Source organism: Pan paniscus, chromosome 2, assembly GCF_029289425.2.
Source record: "Pan paniscus chromosome 2, NHGRI_mPanPan1-v2.0_pri, whole genome shotgun sequence".
In the NCBI taxonomy this organism is placed as follows: Eukaryota; Metazoa; Chordata; class Mammalia; order Primates; family Hominidae; genus Pan; species Pan paniscus.
In genome coordinates this window covers 129324822-129345468 of record NC_085926.1, presented here as the reverse complement: position 1 = coordinate 129345468, position 20647 = coordinate 129324822, and the positions used below count along the sequence as shown (strand labels likewise).

Sequence of the window (20647 nt, the reverse complement as noted above, 5' to 3'; positions counted from 1 at the left end):
TCTTGCTGATTATGTGAGAAAGGCAGAAACACGTGTTTGTGGAGAGGCGGCTGGGCCACTCACCTTGCAAGAAACAAAATGTGCTGTGAAGCAGGAAAGTACATAGCATCCTGTACTTTCATACCGCTCAATGCATCTCTGCAAGCTTATCCCAAGTGCTGCCTCGTCTGATCTCACCACAGGAATCACAGCAACATTTCAGATAAGGAAAAGGAGGTCAAGGGCTTGGGTCAAAGTCACCACAGCAGTTAGTGGGGGTCAAAGATTGCAATGAGCATTTCTCTTCTTCCCGCCCCAGATGATTGGACTTAACAAGGCCAAGGAAAGCTTAAGTGGGTCATCATCCCTGGCTTTCCTTAAACATCAGCAGGGTGGGAATGGCTAACAGGAGGAGAAACACAGAGTGTGAACTTGTATCACCCCCCCACCTGCCTACCCAGAGACTGTCTATGTGAGTGAGATGAACACAAACCCCAGTACAGTGAAACACTTTTATGAAGGCTGCCTGAGAGGTAATCTACTGACTTGGAGAGTATGTTCAAGGGATCATACAGGAAAGTCATGGGCTTTTCCCCACGCAACCATCTCCAGAGACCTAAATAAAAAGCAAATTTAATACAAATAAGTGGACAGATGAGCTGCCCAGTAGGCAGGCACTGAGAGACTGATCAGTGGGATACTCAAGCAGAGTGAGACAGAGCGGAACCTTCCAAGTGGTATTAGTGTTGACCTGGATTACATCCCATAATGAGTTCTGGATCCAGAATTACCTGAAGGGGTCTGTTAGCAGTGCCATAAAGGGTCAGTGGCTCTAATCTCCCGGGCGTCAGGGTCCCTTGCAGAGATGACTGAGAACCAAGTGCACAAAGCACAGATGAAGCTGCTACAGGCTGGAACCCCAGGGGCCACTGGAATGTCCATTTCCTGCAGCCTGCCTATACTGAGGTTTAATCTAGATAACATTTGACAAAAGGGTCAGGGTAAGATTAGGAGATGATAATTAACTTCTAGGAGTCTACCTCATTGTACAGCTGCTCCCCCACTGGGTACTCCCATTCTTCTAAGACCAAGGGCTGCCAGTGGGAACCACACTGCTCTGCATCAAGCTTCCAGACCACTGCCCACCCTCCCTTCCTCAAAAGGCTCTCACCTGGGAGATGCTATCCTGTCATGCCTGCTTTCCCCTCTGGCAGGTGCCACTGGCCTTGTGGCCACTCCTCTTGTTCACCAAGGATGCTGACTCCTAGGTCACACCATTCTCCTCAACATCTGTCGGTTTCTTGCTTCAGCACCCATGTGGAGGCTCACCCTGCCCTCCAGCCTCGCCAACCCTAGATTTCACTTCTTAAGGCTCCTCCCTGGCTCTGGCCAGCAACCCCAGGTCATACCCTCTATTTTGCCTTTACCTGAGATTGCTCCACCTCTCAATTTCCAAAGCACTCCTGTCTGGCTCAGATATACCTCCCTGCCCAACCCCTCACCATGCTGGAGTTTCTATCTTGTCAAGACCTCTAATTTCCTAATCCCTCCCTAGTCACCTCCTGTTTTCAATTCCAATTTCTTGGTCAGATTAAACCTTAGACTGCACATTTCATCACTACAATTTCTCCTGTGTATGTCTTCTGAACTGACCCATCTTTCTCTCAACTCCTTTTACTTCCCTGGCAAAACCCCAACACTGCAGTAAGTGTACCCATCCCAGCTCCTGAATCCTAATGAGGGGAAGACAGGTGTGTGCAGATCCCCACTCAACACACACACACGTGAGTGCCCAGCATCCTACTCTAAACTGACCATCTCAGAGCTCAGCCTTGCCCTGCCCTTCTGCTGTTGCCTTAATCAACCTGTTTTCCAACACCTAGGAAAACATCTACTTCATACCTTCTGAGAACACACTCCACCCACATCTAGCTGATAGTCTCACTTCATTTCACAAAGAAGAGATTCAAACTCCTTCATCATTTCCCCATTAATTTAGTCATCCTAATCTTCTATACTTGCCCCTTTCTGTTTTATTGAGCCCTATGAGGCTGCAGGACTGTGTCTCTTCCTACAAAGGTCCCATCCCTACTCCTTTCTCATGGACTCTGCTCCTTCAGGGGTCCTCCTCTTCGTGCCCCTCCCATCTCTCTCATCACACCGTCTTGACTGTTGCCATCAATATTGGCATGCTCTACCTCCCATCTTAAACATGCCTTGACTCCATAGCTCTCTATTATTAACCTGAGCCCCTTGAAGGCCAACTTCTCACACGTTCTACTCCCCAACTTTCCATTCACTCAACCAATACAGCCTGCCTTCCACACTGCCCTTCCTGAAACTGCTGCCATCATAGTCATCAAACACTTCATGTTACTGAATTCAATGGACAGTTTTGCCTCTGTTTTAGTGAAACCCTCACAAGCACTCTGCATAGTCCACTTTCTGTCTTCTTTAACGTGCCTGGTTCCCTCTGCCCAAACTTTTAGGATTGGGCTTCCTCAGGGCCTTGTCCTGAGCCCTCTTCTTTTTCTCTCTCCTCCAGGCTATGTTTTTATACCACCTTTATGTAGATGAAGTGAAGGCAGGGTGGTGCTAGACTGGGGTGGGTCAATTCCCTTCTGATAGTCTCGGAGTCTCAGGCATCCCAAAGATGAAAGCTCTAGAGGAGAGACACCAGTCCTCACAGGTCTCATGTCCATGCTCAGTCCAAGGAGACCTAGCCACTTCCTTACCCTTCCTGCTCAGTTTCAGAAGAAAAGGATTGGGGATTGGTTGGGCTGCTCTCCCACCTTTTAAGAGCCAACTGCTTTGGTCACCACTCAAGACAAGAGCAAGTCTATTTTCAGGAAGCACAGGGGGTGCTCTGTTTCTCTATCCTCCCTAACAAATAGGCTGGGCTAGACCCTGGAGGGCAGCCATGGAGGAGTGTGGGAAGGATTCACCCTTGCTTCAGAAGCTCCTTGCAATCAGGGACCAGGGTAGTGTGACAAATGCCACTTCAAGGTTAAACTGGACATGACCAGGGGAAGGTGTCAGGCTGTGTGTTGTTACAGATTGTATATTTGCATGCCTGGGGTTACCAGGCTGTATGCATATAAACAGGGAGGAGGCAGGCTCTGAGAACCTGCCAGGGTGCCTGGGATGAGCTGTGACTTTTTGCCCCTGATGCCTTAAGTTGGAGGGTCCTCCGCTCAAAACATATGGTACACACTTCTCCTTCTTTTCATCTGGTATCATGTATCATCTCTCAGATCCAATAAGAAAACATTCCCACGTCCTTCCCTCCCTCCCTAGTACCAAGGTCCTCATCTCAGTTTTCATGGGTCCATGGAGGGCTGCCTCTAGTGATGAGCTGGAATCTTAAGGCCTGAAATAGAGCCAGACTGCAGCAGTCCCAAGTCCTGGAGAGCTTCAAGTAACTGCTCCCGCGCAGAGCCAATAAAGGAATTCTCCAGGAAGGTAGGCAGGCCTCCCACACCATCCCGCAGGGTATACAGGGGCACTCGCACCAAGCCCAGCACCTGTAAAAGGAAGGAGACAGGAGACACTAGGGCCCCAGGTGGCTCATTCCCTTAACTCCATCCTTTCTCCAGCAGATCAGGCCTCACCCCTTAATACTCCAGCAGAACCAGGCCCAAGGCTCACACCTCACTAAAGCCTAGTGGCCCAACCTTCTGCAGGAAAATGACCCAAAACATATTATCTAGCTCTATCAATTAATCTTTCCCACATCTGCTTCTAAACCTCTAGTGGCTACTGCCTCAAAGATGTATTCATACCCTTTCACCAGTGGTTGTCAAAATGTGGTCCTCAGATTATTTGCATCAGCATTATTTGGGAACTTTTGAAAACTACAAATTCTCAGGTTTCCTCTCCCCCCGCCCCACCACCAATGCAGGAATGCTGAGAGAAATCGCTATTTTAATAAGACGCCCCGATGATTCTGCTACCTGCCAAATTTTAAGAACCACCTTCATACATAATCTTCATACATAATCTATCTACTAGCCCTGCCTGAAATATCAGGGTCACATCTCCTACACAAGAAAAGCAAACCCCAAGAATAAAACCTAGGTTGCCACACCTAGATAATGTGATAATCTATCACACTGTCAATAGGGAACAGCAGAGAGACATGGATGAGTGTGTTCTAGAAAGGATCTCTCCTGGTAAAGGGTGGGAAAGACCTTTACAGAAAGCCCAGGTTGGCAGTACTAATTCAGAGTATAGATGACCACGATCCCAACTCCACCAAGAAAACTGGGGAGAGGGCAAGGTCAGAGGGGCAAAGACTTTTCTCCAGGGATGCTTTCTTGGGGGAGAGAAAGCTTTGGGAGAAGAGGAAATTGGGAAAGGGACAGAGTCCCAGGCTGGTCCCACCTCCAGCCCGTGGTCCTTGGCGCGTGTTGCGCCGGCCTCCACAGCCAACAGCTCCTCGAGCGTCAGACGCTTGGCATAGAAGTGGGCCACAACGCGTGGCCCTGACCCGACGTGGGAGCTGCGGTAGTCAGTGCGCTCCACGCGGAAAGCGGCAGCCGCTTCGCCCAGCTCCTCGCGCAGCTCGCGGTTCAGCCCGTCCTCTAGGCTTCTGTCCTGCGTGTCCACGAATCCGCCGGGGAAGCCCAGGCGTCCATCGAAGCGCATCTGCATCTGCGGGAGGGGGAAGCGGGGATTGGCAGGGGCGCCCCAGAGGAGACCACCAGAGAGGGTGCGGGGCTCAGGCAGAAAGTGGCCGGGCACGCCCCCTTCTCACCAGTATGGCGTAGCGCAGCGGGATGCGGCCGAAGAGCATCCCAGGGTCCGGCGCATAGAGGAGAGCGTGGCACGCATGACGCCAGCCCGACCCCAGCGCCAGGGCCTCGCCTAGCTCCAGCCTGCGGGCTCCGGCCATGGCCGGACACTGCTCCTCTGCTGTCCCGAAGGCCCAATGGGCAGAGGGGCGGGGGGGGGTCTCACCTCGGACCAATCCGAGCCTGGGCGGTGCTGCCAGGCCCAATCCCTGCAGGGATAAGGGGAGGAACCTAGGCGCCTGGGGGCGGGGCGCCGCGACCGGTGCCGGAGGCAGCTAATCAGGGCGGGGCTTGCAGACCGGGTTGAAGTCCAGGGCCCAGGAACCCTAGGGAAACCGAAAGCAGCCTCTGGGTTGGGCCTGCGGTGGGGCGGGGCTAGAGGTGTGGCCGCGCCCTAAAACTGGAGCAAGGCTGGTACCTAAAGGCTCCTGGGAGCCAAAAGAGCAAGTCAGGGAACTAGCTTTGGTTGGGTTCGGTGGTACACAAAGCACAAGGCCTGGGTTGGGGTTAGGAGGAAATGAGACTTGAGGCGGGTCGGGGCTGAAGATGTGGCAGCGCCCTGAACCTGGGGAAAGGCTGGTACGTAAACGCCTGCGTCGCAATCTGGAGTCAGCTGGAGTGTCCCGGCAGGTGAGGAAGAGCTGGGGCGCTCAGTTGAGTGCTGGGAGCCAAAGAAGTAATAACTACCTTTGGTTGGGTGTGGTGGTACACAAAGCACAAGGCCTGGGTGGGGGTTAGGAGGAAATGAGGCAGGGTTGGCCTCAGACACCAAGGCCTATCCTAGGGAAATGGGGATGGACAGGCGCCATGGTCTGACAACTATCTTGAGTGGTGAAATTGAGGGGACTTGGTGACTGAGTGAATGGGGAAGAGGGAGCGCTCGGCTAGTGGTGGTTCCGAGTTTCCTGGATGTGGTGTCATTTTCTGAGAGGGGGAGAGTAGGAGAAGGGTGAGCAGTGATAAGTGTAGTTCTAAGGAATTGGGGCGGCCATAGGCAGTGGGCAGCTGATCGTGGGGGTCTGACTCACAGGAAGTGGCACATGGAGAAGTCACAGGGCAGTGAGATTTTCAGGGGAAGGGTGGGGGTGGAAGGAGCTGTGAGTGAAATCCTGTGGCACAGGACTGGGAGTGAGGAGGGGTGAGAGGTAGAAGAAGCCTCCTAGGCTTTCTAGTCTTTCCCTCAAACACCCTCAGACCTCTGAGCTATGAAGGAGGGTGGGTTACCCTACCACAAGGGCAGAGGCCTACTCAGGGCCTGATGCTGAAATGCAGGATCCCTCACTCCAGGCCAGGCCTTCCCCACCCTGCAGAGCGCCCCTACACCAGGTGTCGATATTGATTATGCAATAGAAAGCAGGAGGCAGCTCCTTGAGGGGGGCTGGGCATAAACTCACAGCCTGTAAGTGACAGCATATGGTGGGAAAGAGTCCGGACCCACCCAGAAACAGGTTTGTGCCCTTAACAAGTCACTTAACTCTCTCAGATCCCAGTAGCTCATCTGTTAAGTGGAGATGATACCAGCCTATTAGGGATGTTGAGATATGTTAGGCACTTAGAACAGTGCCAGGCAGAAAGTAAATGTAGCCATTCTTGGAGTTGAGGGTTGGGGCACAGAGGGTTGGGGTCTTACGTTGAGGACCCAGGGCTGGGCACATACCTATAATCCCAGCACTGTGAGAGGCGAGGTGAGAGGATCATTCAAGGTCATGAATTTGAGACCAGTCTGGGCAACATAGCGAGACCCCGTTTCTACAAAAAATAATAATAATAAATAAAGACCCAAGTGTTGGAACTGTGCTGCACTCATCACACTCCAGTGTTTGAAGGAGGGATGAGCTGTATGACATCATCTTTCCTGGCTTAGTCTTCTGCGTTGTGGGGCAGGGATATTATCTAATAACATGAAGCAACTGCATTAAAGTGATGAGTCTGTAGGTGTGACACAATTGTCATTGGCCTGCTAGAGTTCCAGGGGGTTTGGAAATAGCCCTGCTTTAACATTAGAGTCACCTCGCAAAAAGCTTCTAAAAATTTTTGAAAGCTGCCACTTTTTCCTACCACAGACCAGTTGAATCAGAATGTATGGGGTCCTACAGGGACATATGCGGATTTTAAAATATGTTTTAGGTAACTAATAACCAGGGTGGAGAACCAGGGCCTTCCCCCTTCCACTAGCATTCCAAAGGCGACTTGGTTTTTCTCCTAGATAGGCTACCTTTAATGATTTAGGATCAAACATGCCCTTTCCAGATCTTCAGGCTGTTCTTTCTTTCCTGGTTACTTGAGACTTTAAAGATGGACTTTTAAAGATGACTTCAAGATTTCAAAGGCAACATGAAAAACTGTAAAACCAAGGCAACAGCTGTACGAGTTTTCATGATTTTGGAGACCAGAGCTTTTTCTAGATGAATATGATGAATATGGAAGTCCTTTAGAGCCCCCAACTTTGCCATCCCTTTCAAATCCTTCTCTGCCTCTGCCCCACCCCCACCAACCATCCCCCATTCCACTATCCTAAGGCAGAATGCCCAGGACTCAAGGCTGCAGGTAGAGGGCTGAGCCATGTACCTAAAGAGCTGTTCCAAGTTCATAATGGTACCTGGAACCAAAAATAACTCTGTAGTCAGCATGGGAAGATTCTAGAAAACCAATCTATTATTTTAAAAATAATAATGAAAAGAACTAAGCATTTATCCTGCCTTTTTTATATGAGCTCTTCCTCAGGGCCACCAAATAGTTAATGAGAGGAAATTTATTTCACAAAGTATTCCAGGTAATCAAAGAGGAAGGACAGAGCCAATCAAAATTTTAACATTTGTTAAACTTTAAAGAATTAATGGAATCTAGGGAATGATCATCATTGGTTGCTAACATCATGAATAGACAGTTGTTATACACATTGTGATAAAAGAGCACACTACCTCCTTTGGATTATCTCTGCCAAAATATTGAACTGTCATCTTGATCTAACAATTTATAAGAAATTCAAAGGAATACCTATTTAAAATATTAGGAAGAGACTAGAATGATCTATGTAGTAATAGATTAGAGTTTGAAACATCAGTATGAATTCATTTTTAGCTTGATGTAGATATGGCTATATATATACACACATACATACATGCACACATATATGTATACATACAAAGGTTAGTGTGCACACATATTTCCTTCCTCTGTCAGCTGAGTGGGCTTAGAAGCAATGATATTCCAGTAGCAACAAACACACCAACTGCCACATTTTGGTTTCTAATACCATTTTCCATAAAAGGAATCAAAGCCCTTTGGAGAAATGGCTGATTCTAACATTGGGCCAGGAAATATGCAACATGGATATACAATAAGCCTAAAGCATCTTGTGATGCCAGAAATTAAGGAAGTTCACCAAATAAAAAAGGACAAAAATCGATACTGATGGAGGTATGTCAAAGAAACAGAGACACAGGGACCAGCTGAAAAAGTTCCTAGTGGCCAAAGCTGAAAGAATTTGAGCAACAAAATAAGTAGTATTGGATTATAACTTGAAGTATCAAATAAATATCTACAGGCCCATACTGATAATACAAATAAATAATGAAAATTTGTTAGTAAATAAATGGAGGAGAAGAGAAAAATATCCCGTGCAGAAGAACTGGAAATAATTCATGTAGCTACTCTGCCCTCAAGGAGGTGGAGCATAGCTCCCCACTCCTTGTGGGTTGTGAATAATGACTTCCTTCCAAAGAGTACAGTATGAAAACAGGAGAAGAAAGGAGTAACTTTGTGGAGAAACCTGACAAACACTACCTTGAACACGTGATCAAGGTCAAAATCATCATTGACAAGTCACGTTGGTAGAATGCACCCTTAATATGAAGTAATGAAAATGGTACTTTTGTCTGTGGTTTTCCCTCAAAAAGATATAATCCCTCTCTAACCATGAGAAAAGCACCAAGCAAATCCCAGTGAAGGGACATTCTACACAATACCCGACCAGTAAGCCTCAAAATTGTTATTGTCTTAGTCCGTTAGGGCTGCTGGAACAAAATACCACAGATTGGGTGGCTTAGAAACAACACATACTTGATTTCTCCCAGTTCTGGGGCCTGAGAAGTACAAGATCCGGGTACTGGTAGATTGAGTGCCTACTGAGGGTCCACTTCTGGGATCATAGAAGATAGTCTTGTGCTGAAACCTCATGTGTGAGAAGGGGTGAGGGAGCTCTCTAGAGTCTCTTTTATAAAGTCACTAATTTCAGTCATGAGAGCTCTGTCCTCATGACCTAATAACTTTTCAAAGGCCCTACTTCCAAATACCAACACAATTGGAGTTAGGATTTCAACATAAGAATTTGAGAAGAAAAATATTCAGTCTATAGCAATCATGAAGTGTAATGAAAGTCTGAGAAATTCTCACAACAAAGATGAGCCTAAGAAGACATAACATGACTAAATGGAATGTGGTATCCTGGAGAAGAAAAAGGACATTAGAGAAAAACTAAGGAAATCTGAATAAAGCATAGATTTTGGTTGACGATACTGTATCAAAATTGATTTATTATTATAAGAAATGTTTTATAATAATGTAGATGTTAATTATAGGGTAAAGTAGGTAGAGTGTATGGGAACTCTGTACTATTTTTATAAATTTTCTGTATATGTAAAACTTCTACAAAATAGGTTTGTTTTAAATCAGGAGAATACAAACAGTGAAATATAAACTGAACAAAAATTTAAAGGAAAAATGACCTGATTTATTTAATAAATAAATTACAAAGGGAAAAAAGGCATGGTGGCAGAATCTATAGATTAAGAGATTGAGGAAACATATCAATTGAAGCAGTTGGTTTATTTGATTCCTAATTTGTCCAAACAAACTTAGTGATCATTGTTTGAGGTGCTAATAGTATGGTGGCTGTTTTGTTAGGGTTCTTTATCTGTTAGAGATACATACTAAAACATTTGTGAATGACATGATAAAAATAATTCAATGAAGGGGCAGAGGCTGAAGTTATAGTAAAATTGGCCATGAATTGATAATTTTTGAAGCTGGGTGATGATGAGTCTATTAAGGACTTATGTTATCCTGCTTACTTTTACTTTTATATAGCTTGATGTTTCCATAGTAAAAAGTTAAAAATAAAAAGATCTTTGGCATCTCATGAAGTAAAGGTAAAAGTTGTCATTTACATTTGAATAAAACTTTGCATTTCACAAAATTCTTTCACAGACAGAATCCCTTTGGTCAAGGAGAGGGAGAGAGAGGTAAGGGTCTGGTCTTACTTTTTAAGCAGGAAGAAGACTACAAACCACCATCTACCATCTGCCAGGTAATTTTAAACCAGTCCACTTAATCCCCATCAGATTTTCCAGATGCTTTGAATGCAGAGCTAAGGTTGAGAACCACTGATTTAGACAAATATACTATGGGGGAAGGGGAAGGAGGTTCCACCGGCAGAGAGCAACCAGCTAGAGCCATTTGGGGCTTATCACAAAAGACTTCTTGTCAGGGAAATTCACCTATTGAGAGACATTTTGGTTGTTTCCAATTCTGGGCCATTGAAAAGAATGCTAATAAGCAAAGCCCCTCTTCTGCTATGAAAGTAACAGTGGGCAGATATTCCCTCTCTGGCCCTTGGGTAACTGAAAGGAGGCTTATGACCAAAGCACAGCCAGTGAGATGCTCCTGCTCAGGATGTTGATTTTGGAGAAGTGACACAAGGTATATGATCAGAGTTAAGGGTTCAGTAGGCCAGTAATGAGTGCCAGTGGTGTTGGTTCCAGTAGCACAATGATAAGTATCCAGTTGAGAAGGCTCGGGTGGCAGCATCCTAAGCCCACTATCCCTAGCGAGATGCTGGCTGTGCCTCACCAACCCTCGTCCCTGCCTCATCCTTGTTCTCCAGCTTCCCATTAAAACTGTGAGCTTCCTAATACCTTTCCAATAAATTAAATTTTGTCATAAATATACCATAATCCATTTCTATTGTTTGTTTCTTTCTTTTTTTTTCTTTTTTTTTGAGGCAGAGTCTTGCTCTGTCGCCCAGGCTGGAGTGCAATGTCACAATCTTGGCTCATGCAGCCTCCACTTCCCAGGTTCAAGCAATTCTCCTGCCTCAGCCTCCTGACTAGCTGGAATTACAGGTGCATGCCACCATGCCCGGCTAATTTTTGTGTTTTTAGTAGAGATGGGGTTTTGCCATGTTGGCCAGGATGGTCTCGAACTCTGGACCTCAAGTGATCCGGCTGCCTTGGCCTCTCAAAGTGCTAAGATTACAGGCGTGAGACACCGCACCCAATGATTTCTATTGTTTCTATCCAAGAACATTGATGAGTATATGAGGACAAAAATACTAATCAAAAAGTCACATACAAATGAATGATTTGAAATGGCAATAAGTGACTTGAAGAAAAGATACATGGGTGAAATTAATCTGGTCTGGAAGGTCAAAGTATAAAGAATGCTTCCCTTAGGAAATGACACTAAAACTGAGACAGACTCAAAGTTAATGAGGTAAAACATGTGGAGGGGTGGAGCGGTGGGAGGGTGATGGGTAGTAACAAGGGGAAAGAAGAGTGGGAAATGCAGCACCAGTAACCTGAGATCAAAATGGCTTTCTTAGCTCTGGTTGGTTTGGAGGGTAAGAAACTAAAGAGGAGGTGATTGAAATGCAGGTGACACATCTCAGTGGAATATTATGATCCTTGTGGAGACTGCATAGTACCATGGAGCAAGTATTATGGTTGAAGATAGTAGACCTGCAGTTCATACACCAAAGAATTAAGGAATCACGCAGGCCTATTGGAACAAAAGGGTAGGTAGGTAGAATACCTGGCCTTGTTTTTCCCCCTGCGGCGGACATCAGGTGTTTGTGCTATATACTGCCTCCTCCCTTAGAGAACTGCTGCTTCCCCAAATCTTGATCTGGTGGGATTGCCAACCACAGCTCTCCACTCCCCTAGCCACAATGAGGGCAGAGGATCCAGGCCTGACCAGTCAGACCGCATATTCCAGTCAGCACGGGGCAATCCATGTGAGCACATGGCTCAGACTCAGGCAGGCAGGCTCTGCTCTGATTTTGTTCATTTCAGGCTGGAGAAGAGATCTTTCCTCAACTCCACAAATTACCCCAGTATTCTTCCTGGAATGGATCCTTGCCCACCCATGAATCCTTTTTTGTTTTGCTTTTTGATTTATTAGGGCTACTTTCTGTATACATATAAGGAAAAAATTTTTTACTTTTTAACTGTTGTTTTATGACCATAGAATACATACATATTGTATAAGATTCAAACAATAAGAAAACACATAAAGAAGACCATTTCAGAGTTTCTATCCCTGTCACATATTTCTAGTTTTACTACATGAGGTAGTCTAGAACAATGTGATTTATGATTTCGGAGAGGGACTAGAAGATTCGAGAAGATTTGCTGAGGTTTGATAAGGTCCAATATATGACTAATTTGGTAAATGCTTCCTGAGCCCGTAAAGATATATTCTCTGAAGTTCCAGAGTGCAATATTTATCTGTTAGGCAAAGTATATCAATTACATTTTTGGCCTTTGTGCTGGGTCTATTTGGAGTATAGAGATAATAGTATCCCTATATCATAAGGTTGTCCTAAGGACTAAATGTTAATACATGAAAATAACTTATAATAGTGCCTGCCACACAGTAAATATCCCCCAAATGTTAATTGTTTTCATCATCATTGTCATTTTTATTCTCTTTAGATCCAGATATGCATACTTAGAAGCTGACATTTTGGCCAGGTACGGTGGCTTATGCCTGTAATCCCAGCACTTTGGGAGGCTGAGGCAGGCGGATCATGAGGTCGGGAGATCGAGACCATCCTGGCTAACACAGTGAAACCCTGTTTCTACTAAAAATACAAAAAAATTAGCCGGGTGCGGTGGTGGGTGCCTGTGGTCCCAGCTACTCGGGAGGCTGAGGCAGGAGAATCGCTTGAACCTGGGAGGCAGAGGTTGCAGTGAGTGGAGATCGCACCACTGCACTCCAGCTAGGCAACAGAGCGAGATTCCATCTCAAAAAAAAAAAAAAAAAAGCTGACATTTTATCTGTCAAGCACCAAAGGAAGTGTGTTTGCACTCCTCAATCTATTTTATTAATTTCATCCTACATTTGCAGATCATGCTATATATAATCTGAAGTTGGTGGTAATTATATGATCATTGTAGATAATCTCCTAGTCAATTAAAGAATTCTAATGCATTTGACATTCAATTTTGATATTAATATTATGATTATTTCTTACCTTTGACTGTAATTCCCTGACATTCTTTCCCATTCTTTCATATTCAGCAGAATCTATTGCTTTGGTATGTCCCTTAAAGTAGTAAAATTTCACAAAGACTCTTATCATCTTCAAAAACTAAATCATGCTACTCATCCCCTCAGCATAATTAGCACATTTTTATTCTTCTTCCCCATACTCCCTATTATCTAATTTTCATGGAATGACCTAGAATTGTGGGGCTATCATGTTAATCAAATTATTTTTTATATTACATACATTTCCATGTATTGGTAACATATTGATAGCCATAACACAGCAACTTAGCATTAAATTTGTACATAATAGGACCCACTGCCTCACAACCAGCTCACAGATTTCTTACACAATTTTCCTGATCAGTTAGTTACTTTGATTCATTTTGTGCATTCCTGAAAAACACCTGTATGGTTTTCCAGTAAATCCAAGCATATCCATGCTTTTGCACATCAATTTAGATAGACATGCAGTTTGTGCTGTAGTAAGTGGCCTAATTCTCCTACCTTACAAATGTTTTTCAATGAAAAACATTCTGAAGTTGTTTTTTAGTTTTTATCTTTTTGTTCCCCTGAACATAGTGAGTACTGCCCACTTCTGGTGTAGTATCTTTTGAGTTTAGGAAACTTTTCTTCTTGTTTCCTCTAAAATGTTGTTCCTGTTACATGTGTTCTGTTAATATTTTTCTTCCATCACTTAACAAGACTCTGGATTCTCATTGTCTGATCTCTATATCTACGATATTTTCTTTAGCCATTTTCCTTGTTTTGCACTTTTTCTCTGGATTCTAGGGGATTTTCTTAAGCCTGGTCCCCACATCAGAGGTAGATTTTCCTGGGGCTGATGATGCTCTTGCTGTTTCTAGGGTAACGTTAAGTTCTCTAACAGAGAGATCCCTCTCCTTAAATCCTTTCTTGGTGTTGCCAGCTGTTCCTGCATGTCCTATCTTTTCTTTCACCTCATTCCAGAGTCTGTGCTCTCCTTAAATGCCCTGAGCAAATACCGCTTCTACTCCTTGGAATGGATCTTCCAGAGCATGGTCTTTATCACGTGCATCGGGTGCTCACATACTCTTCCATTTTGTAGTATTTCTGGAACAGACCTATTAATATTACTTGCTGTTTACTTAATCAGAGGCAATTATTCTGCTCTTTTGCTCTCAAACCATTGGGGTCATTCACCTGTTCTCCCCTCCCTGTTTACCTGGCTTTTCCCTACATCCACAGCCTGGAATTACAGGATGTTGTAATAACAGGATGCTGGATAACAGGATGTTGTAATAACAGGATGCTGGATAACAGGATGTTGTAAACCCATTGGTTCTGTTTTTCAGATACCTGAAGAAGGTGAGAGGACTGGGCCTGTGGGTGAGAGTCCTGTTTGGGATTTGTTTATCCAGGAGCTTTTTATACTTGTTGAAAACCCCACCCAGGGGTCGTTATCCTGAATGAGAGGAGGGTATCCTCTGCCACAGCTGAGAATGCCCATGGTGAGTTCCTAGGTGGGGAGACAGGGGTGCAGCTCAGGTTTAAATCAGGATAGCAGCACTTTCGTGAAAAGCCTAGGCACACAGACTCCCTTCATCAGGGAGCTGTTGGTGTGGAGCTTCCTTTTCCTGTTTCATGTCCTTCCCAAAGTCCCACTGCTATTCTTGCTTTTGGAGTGTGAGTGCTGCCTGTGAGAAGACTTCTTCTCTGCCCAGCTGGCCCCTGCAGACTGCCTCCAGCCCTAAGGGGAGCATGAACTGCCTCATTTGCCCAAGTCAGAAGGGAAGCGGGGAAGCAGGGAGAAAGCACATGGTTTCTCTTTGCTGGGGCCTTAAGTCCATGAGGGAGTTTCCCATTTTACATTTTTCCTCTGCCCTGCCCATACTTCTCTTCCTCAGAACTGAACATGTTTTAAATAGAATCCCCCAACCTGAGTTCTTCTGCACTTCTCTGTCTGATAAGGGCCAAGGTCCAGCATTTTTACCCTGGCTCAAATTCTGATGCCATCTAATGATTTGCTTACAGACTAAATTTTTCCCCCATTTTTGACTCCCCCACACCCGTTTGTGCTTCCATTAGAGATAAAGGATTTCAAAACATTTCTGTGAAATGAACTGAAACTGAAACATGGCTTCCCTCTTCTCTTCCCCTCCCTTTGTATGTTTCACTGGCCGGCTCTGAGCGTCCAGGTAACTGGGGAAGGAGGAAGTCACTGTTGCCTCAAATGTTCCAGCCGAGAAGTAGCAGCTTTGCCATATGCTGGGTGACTTTGTCTCAGGACAGTGTGGGGCCAAAGTGTTTATTCTGCACCAGCAGCTAGCAGACTCAAGGGAAAAGTGCAATGCTGAGAAGTGGGAACATCTTGCTAATTACAGTGAGAAAGGCAGAAATATGTGTTTGCAGGGAGGCAGCCGGGCCACTCACCTTCTAAGAAACAAAATGTGCTATGAAGCAGGAAGCACACACGGCATCCTGTACTTTCATATGGCTGGATGCATCTCTTCAAGCTTATCCCAAGTGCTGCCTCTCTAACCTCACCACACGAATCACAGCAACATTGCAGATAAGGAAATGGAGGTCAAGGGCTTGGCTCAAAGTCACCACAGCAGTTAGTGGGGGTCAAAGATTGCAATGAGCATTTCTCTTCTTCCCGCCCCAGATGATTGGACTTAACAAGGCCAAGGAAAGCTTAAGTGGGTCCTGATCCTTGGCTTTCCTTAAACCTCAGCAGGGTGGGAATGAGTAAGAGGAGAAGTATAGAGTGTGAGCTTCTATCGCCCACTGCCTGCCTACCCAGGGACTGTAAGGTCTAGGTGGTGAGATGAACTCAAAACTGACAACAATTAAACACTTTTATGAAAGCTACCTGAGAAGAAATCTACTGACTTGGAAGTTACGTTCAAGGGATCATACAGGAAAGTCATGGGCTCCTCAGCCATCTCCAGACACCTAAATAAAAAGCAAATTTAATAAAAGGGACTGATCACTGGGATACTCAAGCAGAGTAAGACTGAGTGCTGTAAAGGAACCTTCCAAATGGTATTAACGTTGACCTGGATTACATCCAGAATGAGTTCTGGGTCCAGAATTGCCTAGGACCAGATCCTCAGGGAAGGGATCTATTAGCAGTGTCATCAATGGTGAGTGACTGTGATCTCCCAGTCTTCAGGGTCCCTTGCAGAGATGACTGAGAGCCAAGTGCACAAAGCACAGATGAAGCTGCTGCAGGCTGGGACCCCGGGAGCCACTGGAATGTCCATTTCCTGCAGCCTGCCTATACTGAGGTTTAATCTAGGTAACGTTTGACAAAGGGGTCATGGTGACATTAAGGAGAAGAAGGTAATTTACCCCACCAGGAGTCTATCTATCTACCTAATCTGTACAGCTGTTCCCCCACCAGCCACTCCCATTTTTCCAAGACCAAGGGCTGCCAGTGGGAACCACATTGCTCTGCATTTAATTTCCAGACCACTGCTTACCCTCCCTTCCTCAAAAGGCCCTTGCCTGGAAGGCACTATCCTGTCATGCTTGTTTTCCCCTCTGGCAGGTGCCACTGGCCTTGTGGTTCACCAAGGACACTGGCTTCTAGGTCACACTATCATCCCCAACATCTGCCCTCTAGTCTGGCTAACCCCAGATCTCACCTCTTAAGCCTCTTCCTTTGGCTCTGGCCAGCAACTCCAGGTCATACCCTTGACTGCCTTTTCCTGAGATTGCTCCACCTCTCAATTTCCAAAGCACTCCTGTCTGGCTCAAATACACCTCCCCGCCCAGCCCCTCACCATGCTGGAGTTTCTACCTCGTCAAGACCTCTAATTTCCTAATCCCTCCCTAGTCACCTCCAGTTTTCAATTTCCATCTTGGTCAGATTAATCCTCAGACCACACATTTCATCACTACAATTTCTCCTGTGCATGTCATCTGAACTGCCCCATCTTTCTCTCACCTCCTATACTCCCCTGGCAAAACCCCAACACTGCAGTAAGCATCTCCATCCCAGATCCTGAATCCTAATGGGGGGAAGACAGGTGCATGCAGATCCCCACTCAACACACACACACCTGAGTGCCCAGCATCCTACTCTAAACTGAGCATCTCAGAGCTCAGCCTTGCCCTGCCCTTCTGCTGTTTCCTTAACTTGCTTTTTCACACCAAAGTGAATGTTTACTTCATACCTTCTGAGAACATGCTCCACCCACAGCTAGCTGATAGTCTCACTTCATTTCACCAAGAAGAGATTCAAATTCTATCATCTTCCCATCAATTTAGCCATCATAATCCTCTACGCGTGCCTCATTCCTGTTTTCCTTGAGCCCTGTTATGCTGCAGGCCTGTCCCTCCTCCTACAAAGGTCCCATCCCTCCTTTTTTCTCATGGACGATGCCTCTTCAGGGGTCCTCCTCCTGATCACCCTCCCATCTGTTTCCTCTTGCCATCTTAACTGTTGCCATCAACATCCACATGCCCTGTCTCCCACCTTAAACACTCCCTGACCCGACAGCCCTCTCTAGTGATCACCCTAAGCCCCTTTAGGGCCAGCTTGTCCTACCTTCTGCTCCCTCATTTTCCATTCACTCAACCAATTGAGTCTGTCCTCTATGCCACCCTTTTTGAAATTGTTGCCATCACGGTCATCAAACCCTCATATTACTGAATTCAGTGTACAGTTCTGCCTCCGTTTTACCTAAACCCTCACAAGCACTCTGCATCGTCTACTTTCTAGAAGCAGCTTTCTCTCCTCCTCTTCTCCTTTTACATGCCCTGTCCCTCTGCCCAAACTCTGGGGGTTGGGCTTCCTCAAGGCCTTGTCCTGAGCACTCTTTTTCTCTCTTTATGGATTACCTCACCCCGCCCCGCCCCGCCGCAAGCCCAACCCAGAGGTTGCTTATGGTTTCCCTAAGGTTCCTGGGCTCTGGACATCAGTCCGGTCTGCAAGCCCCGCCCTGATTGGCTGCCTCGGGCACCGGTCGCTGTGCCCTGACCTAAGGCGCCTAGGTTCCTCCCCTTATCCCTGCAGGGATGGTGCCTTGCGGCACCGCCCACGCTCGGATTGGTCCGAGGTGAGATTCGCCCTTGTGCCCTCGTAGGCCTTCGGAACAGCGGAAGAGCAGTGTCGGGCCGTGGCCAGGGCCCGCAGGCTGGAGCTGGCCGAGGCCCTGGCGCTGGGGCCAGGCTGGAGGCATGCCTGCTATGCGCTCCTGCACGCGCCGGACCCTGGAATTCTCTTTGGCCGCCTCCCTGTGCGCTACGCCATACTGGTGAGGAGGGCGCGCGCCCGGCCACTCTCCGCTCCGGCCTTGCACCTTCCTTGCGGCGCTACTCTCGGGTGTCCCTGCCAATCCCAGCTTCCTCCTCTCTCAGATGCAGATGCGCTTTGATGGGCGCCTGGGCTTCCCTGGCGGATTCGTGGACTCGCAAGACAGCAGCCTGGAGGACGGGCTGAACCGTGGTCTGCTGGAACTGCTGGGCGAGGCGGCGGCCGCCTTCCGCGTGGAGCGCCCTGACTACCGCAGCTCCCACGCCGCGTTGTGGCCCACTTCTATGCCAAATCTCTGACGCTCGAGCAGCTGTTGGCTGTGGAGGCCAGCGCAACAGGCGCCAAGGACCACGGGCTGGAGGTGGGGCCAGTCTGGGACCCTGCCCCATATCTTATTCCTTTTCCTTCCATGTCTTCCTTTGCCTCAGCAACTCTTTTTGGATTGAGGTCCCCGTCTGTCAGAACTTGCCCTCTTCCCCATTTTCTTGGTGGAGTTGGGATCTTGGTCTTCTCTTATTGAATGGTACTGCCAACCTAGGCTTCCTGGGAAGATTTCCACCCACCTCGCCCTTTACTGGGCTCTGGAGAGATTTTTCTAGAACACACATATCTACATCTCTCTGCTGCTCTCTATTGATAATGTGAAAATGGCCAGGCATCTACCCTAGTCCCTTATTGTTGGGCCTCTGTTTTTCTTAGGAAGAGGATATGGCCCTAATACTTAAGGCCAGGGCGAGAGACAGATTGTATATGGAGGTAGTTCTCAAATTTTGTCAAGTATCAGAATCATCTCTGAGGCTTATAAAAACAAAAATGACTAGATTCTACTCCCAGAACGCTGGTTGTGGGTGAGAAAGCACCAGCTTCCACCACTCCCAAGTTCTGGGAGGGCAGGGGTTCAGAAATCTGAGATTGCTTTTTTCAAAAGTTCCCAAGTGATGCTGATAACGGTGGTCTAGGTTTCCCATTTTGAGAACCATTGTTGCAGGGCTAAGCATGAATTTTGGCGTTAGGAGCCACTAGAGGTTTAGGGGACAGAAGTCATAAGGATTAACATTGATGGAGCTGGATAGCATGTCTTGGGTCATTTGTCTGCAGAGGGTTGAGCCCACTGGGCCTCCTTTAGATAGGAGCCTTGGGCTTGTTTCTGCTGGAGTATTAAGAGTTGCAGCATCTGCTCTAGAAAGATCTGCTAAAGAGAGGATGGAGGTAGTGACATGAGCTACCTGGAGTCCCAGTGTCTCCTGTCTCCTTCCTTTTACAGGTGCTGGGCCTGGTGCGAGTGCCCCTGTATACCCTGCGTGATGGTGTGGGAGGCCTGCCCATCTTTCTGGAGAATTGCTTTATTGGTGCTGCCCGGGAGCAGTTACTGGATACCCTCCAGGACTTGGGAGTGGTGGAAGCTGGTGCTTTCTCAGGACTTCAGATCCCAGTTCGTCTGAGGCAACCCTCTGTGGACTCAGGGAAGCTGATCTGAGGACTTTGGTATAAGGAAGGGAATGTTTTCTCTTCCGGACCTAAAGACGATACCAAATTAAAAGAAGACATGTACATCATATGTTTTGAGCAGAGGACCCTTTATGCAGACAAATCACAAATTTGTCTTAACCTGCCCAGAATGTCTTCCTTGATCCTGTCTCTTTCAAAAGCTTATTCCCCCACCCACCAGGCTTTCCCTACATCCTCAATATCAACGCCTTAAGACACAAACATAAAAGTCATCTTTGAATCTTCTTTCTTCCTTACTCCCTTCCTCCCACAACCAGTCCATCAGTAGGTCTTGTCAATGCCACCACCAATATCTCACGCAATCACATCCTTTCTGCCCATCTCCACTGCCCCTCCCTGCTCCAGATCACCACCATCTGCCATGTAGCTATGTGGCAGCTCCCTCCGTCTCCTCCTTCCTCTACTAGCCCTTCTAGTCCATGTTCCACACAACATCAGGAGTGATTTCCCCAAAGCATACTCCAAGCCCCTCACATGGCCTGTGAGGTCCTATCTCATCAGACTCCCACCTACATCTCCACCTTGATCTCCTCTTACTCTGGTGTGCCCATATGGCCTTTTCCATTTATAGACCATACTTTAGTAGGTTAAAGTTGACTACCAGTTATTTGCTAGTCCTCTGCCCTATTCCTCATCACCCCTATCAAGAAATGGAGTCTAAAAAAATATTCCATGCAAGTGGAAACTAAAAGAGATTAAGGGAAATCTACATATCTATATGTTGATATAATTACTTCAAATAGACTTAAAGTCAAAAACTGTGAAAAGAGACAAAAGAATATCTTTATATAACCAGAAAGAGGTCAATTCATTAAAAGGATATAACAATTTTAAATACGTATGCACCCAACAT

The 20647-nt window shown here is 46.5% G+C and overlaps 1 protein-coding gene and 1 pseudogene across 2 annotated transcripts; one reads left to right on the top strand and one right to left on the bottom strand.

The window, feature by feature from the left end:
* Positions 1 to 477: 477 nt before the first annotated feature.
* NUDT16 (nudix hydrolase 16) lies at positions 478 to 4926 on the bottom strand. Of its 2 annotated transcripts, XM_057301912.2 has the most exons (3): positions 4736 to 4923; positions 4363 to 4632; positions 478 to 3503 (listed from the first exon to the last, which is right to left on the bottom strand). In XM_057301912.2, the coding sequence occupies exons 1-3, from the start codon at positions 4871 to 4873 to the stop codon at positions 3324 to 3326; spliced, it is 588 nt and encodes a 195-aa protein (XP_057157895.1). In that variant the 5' UTR covers positions 4874 to 4923; the 3' UTR covers positions 478 to 3323. The 2 variants fall into 2 exon arrangements, with proteins under 2 accessions (XP_057157895.1, XP_008953058.1); XM_008954810.5 differs by lacking the exon at positions 478 to 3503 and having other exon boundaries at positions 3518 to 4632; positions 4736 to 4926.
* A 152-nt stretch (positions 4927 to 5078) lies between these two features.
* Positions 5079 to 19841, top strand: LOC103783429 (U8 snoRNA-decapping enzyme-like; annotated as a pseudogene).
* The last annotated feature ends 806 nt before the right edge of the window (positions 19842 to 20647 follow it).

Bases quoted from the DNA above. Each gene is read 5' to 3' on its own strand.
- NUDT16 (XM_008954810.5), bottom strand. From the start codon at position 4,873: ATGGCCGGAGCCCGCAGGCTGGAGCTAGGCGAGGCCCTGGCGCTGGGG. The intron at 4,633-4,735 runs GTGAGAAGGGGG...CCCCTCCCGCAG, and splicing joins CGCTGCGCTACGCCATACTG to ATGCAGATGCGCTTCGATGG.